At 36.3% G+C, this 8,441-nt stretch overlaps 1 protein-coding gene across 1 annotated transcript; it reads left to right on the top strand.

Moving 5' to 3' along the window:
* Positions 1-5,500: 5,500 nt before the first annotated feature.
* LOC140810386 (uncharacterized) lies at positions 5,501-7,756 on the top strand. Its single transcript, XM_073168251.1, has 2 exons — positions 5,501-5,978; positions 7,617-7,756. The coding sequence occupies exons 1-2, from the start codon at positions 5,501-5,503 to the stop codon at positions 7,754-7,756; spliced, it is 618 nt and encodes a 205-aa protein (XP_073024352.1).
* Positions 7,757-8,441: the final 685 nt, after the last annotated feature.

Here is an 8,441-nt window from a genome sequence, read left to right as displayed (position 1 = left end):
GCCCTAGACTTATTCCTTTCTTCCTTCGATTTGGCATTCTTCCTTGGCAAATATTCAGCATTTTTCCACCACGGTTTTACTTATTAATTATAATTCTTACAATTTGTGACTCTCCTTGTGGGGACCCGAACGCAATCATCTTCTTAATCATCGTTGGGACTAATTTAATCAATTAGAATAAACAGGGTTTAATTTTTTTTTTTTTAAATACGAAATGTAATGGAATCATTCTATTATACAAACCAGTATAATAATACAAGTCCTGTATAACATGCATCTAGTTCAAAACTAAGGTTAAACTACTACAATCAAGTAATAAAACCTATCTATATCCACGTCCGGAATCACCACTCTAATCTCGATCACTCTTCACCTCTGTCACCCTGAACCTGTCTCACCTGTTGCCATGCACACATACAGACAAGACAACAGCCGGATAACTCCGGTGAGAATAAAATCCCAGTATAAACAATGTATCAATGCAATCATACAAAACATATATAAGAGCATAATAAACATCATTAAAACATGTGTCTAATCTGACTACATGAATCAATACGAATCTGTATTTAAGTCAATGACTTGTTATCTTATCTCAATTTATTTCTAATATAGGGATCCCGATCTAATTTAGACTTTGGTATGCTGTATCGAATGTCTACAATAGACGTCGATCTACATCTAAGCTCATCGATACACCGTAAGTCTAGGGTCTTAGCTGTTTTGTCAAAGACCTGGCGGTTCTGCCCTAGCTAGGCTGATCTGTCCTAGACTCGAATTCTGGCTCTGCTATAATTCAATAGACACATATCAATCTGATAATCTGCAAATATCAATACAATAAAATAAAGTATGTGATTTTGGGAAACTCAAGTCAAACCTAACTCGAGTTGGGCAATCCCGAATCAACATTTATTTATACATGTCTTTATATCAGTGTGACTCTGTCGAAGTCTCGGATTCAATGCATGTCAATACTCAATCTGGTAATGACAATAACGAGGAATACGATATAAATATCCCACTCAATCGATACTGGGTAAAACCAGAACTAAATCACATTCTGTTTCAACGGCATAACTGCCCAATTTCAATATACCCAGCAGTACAAATTGATACATATCAATTCCTGTAACTCATGATCAATAACGATACACATCTAATATCATATCTCAACTCCATCAAATCCAAAATTCATAACAATTCCATAATCAGTCTGTTTTTTTATCTGTCTTTGATTCTATGATGTCTACTATGTAAAGAACACCATATATGAATTGTATCTGATTCTGACAACATCATAATTTCAAGACATATCAAAACTTAACAAAACTTATGTCCAGTTGAAGCCTGCGTCGATAGGAACACAGTACCGAAGTCGGATTCAAAATCAGACGGACAGATTGAAGTGTAAAGGCGTAAGGATTTCTGGAGGCTTCTCGATTTCTTTTCTTCGTTTTTGATGCATTCTGAAGAGGGAAACGTATATAGGTATATCACCTTGCATGTTAGAGATACGTGTCACATTTTCTTCAATTCTGGTTGGCGCTCGGGCGGTCAAAATCTACCGCCCGAGCGCCACATCTTCTGCCCGCAGCATACTTTGTTGAACATTGGCGCTCGGGCGGTCACTTTATACCGCTCGGGCGCCAATAGTTCTGTCTAAAATTTGCACAATTCATATGCTTTGTTCAATCTGGTCTCGGAATGGCCCGAGTATTATCACATCAGTTTAAAATCAATAATCTCAGATTAATATAATCAAAATCTCCGATTAACAAAATCAAGATCTTGGCCTTACACTCCTCCCCTTATAAATTGTGCTGAGCGTCTGAGTATCATTAATCATAATTTGATTTGCGAGAATTCTGTCGAATATCAAAATTCAAGAGAATTGTGCAGAGTATAATAATTCAGAATTTGATTTTGGCGAATTGTGTTGAGTATTAGAATTTGAGAGAATTGCGTCGAGGCTGAGTCGAATTCATGTTTTTTCTTTCTATATTGTTTTTTGTATAATATTTCTGATAATTTGTGTAATTTATTGCAGATATTAAATATCGTTCGCTGATTCAATTACAAATTCTGTACAACAACATTTGAAAAGGTAATTTCAGTAATTTTTTATATTTTAATTGTGTTATTTATATTCTATTAATATAATTATAATTTTGTTCAGTTGTATTATACTATTAATTATAATTTTTTTAAATTTTTAAATATTAATATTAATAAAATTATAAAATTACTAATAGAAATACTAATAAGAAAGTAATAATAAATAGAAATGCTAGGGTTTGAAAAAAATTTCCATCGTATTTTAAAACTAAATATATTTTTAAATAAGAAAATTAGTTAATATTAGGTGCTTTTTCACTATTAGTATAGTAATTATAATAATTTAATAAAATAAAGTAAGTAAAAAGTAATTATAAAATTAATATATCATGCTTACTAAATTGGCGTGATTTTTAATTTTAAATCATCTTCTTTGTTTTTTAAAATTTATAAAAATAAATAAGTCATGTCTACTACTTATTTTTTTAGTAAAAATTTTTCAATTCATGTCACGTCAATGAAGTATTCGTGACATGAATTGAAATAAATTTTTTTAATTAAAATTTAAAATCATTTAACGTCTATTTAGGCGTGACATGGATTGAAATAATTTTTTTATTCAAATGTAAAATGTAGGCGTGAAATGAATTGATAATATTGTTTGAAAAAAATTATTTAAATGTCGACTTATATGCATGAGATGATACTGTGAGGGCCTTACTTTACGTACTTGGCTAAAAAAAGTTTTAATTTTTTTTTGTTATGATTGTATACATTATGTCATATTTTTTGGTGCAGACATGGATAGTGTGAGGGCCTTACTTTACGCAGGTGTCTACGTCATTATTGAAGATGGTAGGGTTGGATATAGTATTCCCGTGACCAGACCCATTAAAATCCTTCGGTCTACTACATTTTTTCCACTGGTGAATTCTGTGCATCACAAGCTGGAGATCGACCAATCAAAATTCTGCATCAAATTGTCAACGAAATATTGTTATAGCTCGTTGTCTCGTTACATTGAAGAGCATGTCTATATCACAGATGATGATAGTCTACAATTTATGTTTTAGTTGCCGACACTGGATTGCATGTACTTGTATGTTGATTCATCGCCAGTGTTACAAAACGTAAGTGATTACGATTTTGATGCAGTAATGCCGGTAATTGTGAGGCCCAGGGCCGAAGAGGGCGGGGGGTGATCGTCGGTGCCATGAGGTTGTACGGACAATGAGCGGCTCCTGGCAGGCTTCTAGGCGGAGGGAACATGGATGAACCGATCTTGCACCGGAAAGAGAGGGATTCGGAAACTGTTCAGGTATGGGACTGTGCAGTGGAAAAGGGCTTAAAAGATTTGATAGGTACTATTCATATCAAGAAGGTGCATCTTCTTTTCGGTAGCTCATCACATAAAAACTCCAAAGTTAAGCGTGCTTGACTTGGGCCAATTTTGGGATGGGTGACCCCCTGGGAAGTTTCCTAGGGTGCGTGTGAGTGAGGACATAAGCACGCTGGAAAGACCCGTCTTGGTACAGTGAGGACAGTTGTCGAATTTGGGGCGTTACGGTCGGTATCAGAGCCGAACTCTCCGAGTACGGTGTGGTTCGGGGACGAACCAAGCGGAAGCTGGTGGGCATGTGAAGCTCGGGGCCGAAGAGGGCGGGGGGTGATTGTCGGTGCCATGAGGTTGCACGGACAATGAGCGGCTCCTTGCAGGCTTCTAGGTGGAGGGAACAGGGATGAACTGATCTTGCACCAGAAGGAGAGGGATTCGGAAACTGTTCAGGTATGAGACTGTGCAGTTGAAGAGGGCTTAAAAGATTTGATAGGTACTATTCATATCAAGAAGGTGCATCTTCTTTTCGGTAGCTCATCACATAAAAACTCCAAAGTTAAGCGTGCTTGACTTGAGACAATTTTGGGATGGGTGACCCCCTGGGAAGTTTCCTAGGGTGCGTGTGAGTGAGGGCATAAGCACGCTGGAAAGACCCGTCTTGGTACAGTGAGGACAGTTGTCGAATCTAGGGCGTTATATTTGGTATCAGAGCCGACCTCTCCGAGTACGGTGTGGTTCGGGGACGAACCAAGCGGAAGCTGGTAAGCGTGTGAGGCCTGGGGTCGAAGAGAGCGGGGGGTGATCGCCGGTGCCATGAGGTTGCATGGACAATGAGCGGCTCCTGGCAGGCTTCTAGGCGGAGGGAACATGGATGAACCGATCTTGCACCGGAAAGAGAGAGATTCGGAAACTGTTTAGGTATGGGACTGTGCAGTTGAAGAGGGCTTAAAAGATTTGATAGGTATTATTCATATCAAGAAGGTGCATCTTCTTTTCGGTAGCTCATCGCATAAAAACTCCAAAGTTAAGCGTGCTTGACTTGGGGCAATTTTGGGATGAGTGACCTCCTGGGAAGTTTCCTAGGATGCGTGTGAGTGAGGACATACGCACGCTGGAAAGATCAGTCTTGGTACAGTGAGGACAGTTGTCGAATCTGGTGCGTTACAGTAATAACGCAAGGTTTGGGAACAGTAGGTTTAAATGAAGCGGGACCTTCTATGTATCACGTCAATGAACAGTCAGCTCAGACATACTCTGGGATCAATACTGGTCCTTGGGATCACCATATCACGGGTCACACTGAAGAAGACAATGCATGGGGGATGAACAAAACACGAGAATGGGTTTTTCTTCAGGAGTTGAGATCATCATATCACGGTTCCATCAAGAGTTGATGTCCCATAGGGTTCTAGTAGAGTAGACCATTTGGATTTAAATTAATGTGCTGATGAAGAAAATACCACAAATGTAAGACATTTCGATAGTTCTGTTGGGGCTGCAAATATTCCCTCCCTAATTATGGAACACATGGATGAGCAAGATGATTTATTTGGGGACAGTTCGCATCATGTCATGAATAGAGACGATGATTTGTATACTACATCAATTGATGGAGAAGATGATGATCATGTTGACAATGCAAATGAAGGGAGATCGGGTGTGTTAATGTCTGGACCAACAATGACAGAGAACATTGCTATTGCACAGGAGCAACATTTACGTGAAATTCCCCAATTTTTCAATGAAGTCTATGACTAACAAATTCCAGATTCATTTGGTATTCCTTCTGGATCACGAAAAAACTTTTACAATCCTGAAAGGCCAGAGATCGGTGTAGAAATGGTTTTTAAGAGCAAAAACTATTTAATAGCTTCAGTGCAGGATTTTTCTGTTCAGGTTTTGAGACGTGAATATATCATTGTCCAAAGTTCTCCGACAATTTGGAAGGTCAAATGCAAGAACTAGTCCGAAGGTGGCAATTATGGGTGGGGACTTTGAGCATCGATGAAAAAAAGTTTAGGCTACTTCATGATAACAAAATATGGTGATGATCACACATGCATGTCTACCCAAGTCGGTATAGATCACCACAACCTTGATGTAAACATGATAGCCAGTACACTTTTGAGAATCGTGCGTTGTGATCCTGTAGACGAGATCAAATATATGCGAGGAAGTATTAAACAAAAAGATGGGTATGATATATCGTATGCTAAGGCATGGCAGAGTTTGAAACGCGCGGTGGAGATAGTCTATGACACATGGGAAATCTCTGTAACTTTTCTTCTTAAATATATGGGAGCTTTGTCGAAGTGCAATCCAGGAAATACTGTAGAATGGAAGCATCTTCGACCATATGACCATCCACATAAAGTTTTGAACTTTGTGTTTTGGGCATTCAGACTATGTATAGATGGTTTTCGACATTGTCGCAACGTAATCACTGTAGAAGGTACCCATATGTACACCAAATATAAGCACAAACTACTAATAACAGTAACATTGGATGCCAATAACCAGGTTTTGCCGCTAGCATTTGCGTTTGTTGATGAAGAAAATTATGAGTCTTGGCATTGGTTCCTCGGTAATGTTGCATGACATGTTTCCAGAGGTAGTGGTGTGTGCCTTATATCTGATAGACATGCGGGTATAACAAGTGCCACCACAAGAAAAAGGCCTACGACAACGGTTTAACCGTTGTCGTAGGTAACATAGTTTCACAGCAGCACCTTCCGAGTCCGGAAACATACAGCCACCAATGATCATTAATGCAACACAACGAGAATTTTGTGTCACGTCCTCTTCAGTGCTTTGATCATTAATCATATTATTTACACAATGATCTCGCAAAGCGGTCAGGTAAAAATGTGCACCTTTAATCTGAGAAGATGTAGGCGTAAAACCTAACCAAATTGCACAGCGCTGTTGTAACTTATGTTTGTCGTACGCGGTATCTACACCAGTGATGGGAATGCCATCAATATTCAACCCCCCAAATAAGGTCCACGTCCTATAGGGTGATTGTTGCCTCGCCAACTGTAAGGTGAAATGTGTGTGTCTCCCAACGCCATCTCTCAACGTTGGCTGTAAGCAAATGATTATCATAATTTTTAATTTGGCCAAACTGAATAACTCCATAGAAACCCATGCGTGCTAGACATAGGCGGACACGAAGGTGAATCCCAGCATTATGCAATATCCAAAGACATTTGTCAAACCGACATGGAGGAATTAGTGCATCCATGTTTTCAGCGTTGATATTATTTGATATATGTTTACCCGGCAAATACAACACATTATCCGTATTTTCAGCCATCTTGAAAACAAAAAATCGTTATATAACAAATATTATAATCTTTATAAAAAAATGTAACTGAATATTGTATATTAAACGAAATTTATTTGTAATTTTCGACTATAAATAATAAAACTTATATGCTGATGATAAATTGGTAAATGTTATAAAGGTGATAAGTTTTTTTAAAATATAAATAATAATTTATAATACGTAAATAAACTACTTATTGTAAATAATTATATTGTATTTCTAAATTTGTTTAAATGTGGATGCAAAAATTAGTACACAATTAATATTATTATTATTATCTAAATTTAATAGCTATAAATAAATATATTTAAATTACTGTCATTAGTATAAATAATGTAATTTTTTAACAATGAGATAAAACCATTATTTTCATATTTTGAAGAGGAACATAAAAAAACTTAATTTGTTTAGTTCCCAAAATATTAAAAAAAGTTACCGTAACTTCTAAATTCCCAAACAATTAAGATTTCCAAACAATAATAAATTTTGGGAATTAATTCCCAAACAATAATAAATCAAAAAATAACGTTACAAAAAAAATAATTCCAAAACAATAATAAATTAAATTAAAAAAATAAATAAGGTTATTTCTTAGGATTCTCTCGTGCGAAATAATCTGTTAAAGTTAAGAATTATTATAAAAAATATATTATAAAACAACAGTAATTCAATAAAAATAAAATAATTTCATACCTGATAATTTTCGATAACAACAAACTTATTAACACAACATCTGATCGAGAAGAATTTTAATTAACAAAAACCGTCGCTGCAAAAAATGAAACAAAAATAAAGAGAAACTAATGAAGAAGAAAAACAAGGAAAACTTGCGCTGAGAAAATCCGAAGAAGTGGTGTTCGAATGGTAAGTCTTTGGCGCAATTTAAAATGGAAGGCGGAGTCGCGGGATTGGAAAGAGGAGTCACGGGTCTGGAAAAAGGAGTCACGGATTCAATGAACCATGTCGCGGATTCAGAATCTGTGGCAGTCTGTCGCGGATTCAGAATCCGCGACAGTCTGTCGCGGATTCATTGAATCCGTGACTCCACGTCTGTATTTTTTTTAAAATTGAATCCAAAGTTTTATACACCGGATTGTTATATTTTTAAAATTCCTCCACATTGCAATATTTTAATATATGATTTTTAAAATTATATTATTAAAAAAAAAAACCCCAACCATTAATGGTGATGCTCCTGTAAAAGATATCCAAATTACTCTTTTCTTCCCATCTCTGGGTGGCAATGTTTCCCATGTCTCAGAGCATAAAACATATTTATTGGGTATCAATCAGGATGGTCGCGTGTATACATACATCTAGCTAGGTATGTTCGATTTGATGAGTCGTGCTTTTTCCCTTTGAAAAAATTGTTGCGGAAAACTCATAAACCGCATAATCCATCATGCTGAATCATTAAGAATTTGACTGAAAACTTAAGTGGAAGAGTATTTGAAGCCATAATCCTGAAATTTTTGGAACGTGTATTGATCTTCCATATCTACACATTTTTTCCTTGAGAAAAACCTTTAGTTTTCTCTTCTAAACTATTTTCTTAATGATGATGATAATAGGGAACGTGATAGAGCGTGAGCTAGGAACCATAACCCATATATATAGATAATGTTTATCTTATGATATTTCTGTTTTAGCCAATCATAAAAACAGAAATTACACTTATGTATTAGATACATTAAAGTTCAATATCCCGAAACTTTAGTT

Source organism: Primulina eburnea, chromosome 13, assembly GCF_022965805.1.
Source record: "Primulina eburnea isolate SZY01 chromosome 13, ASM2296580v1, whole genome shotgun sequence".
Classification (NCBI taxonomy): domain Eukaryota; kingdom Viridiplantae; phylum Streptophyta; class Magnoliopsida; order Lamiales; family Gesneriaceae; genus Primulina; species Primulina eburnea.
This window is presented reverse-complemented; position numbering and strand designations above follow the sequence as displayed.

What these genes read in the sequence shown, in the direction of transcription:
- LOC140810386 (XM_073168251.1), top strand. Translation starts at nt 5,501, where the DNA reads ATGATAGCCAGTACACTTTTGAGAATCGTGCGTTGTGATCCTGTAGAC. An exon ending in GTCTTGGCATTGGTTCCTCG is followed by an intron (nt 5,979 to 7,616) that starts GTAATGTTGCAT and finishes TTAAAATGGAAG; the next exon opens with GCGGAGTCGCGGGATTGGAA.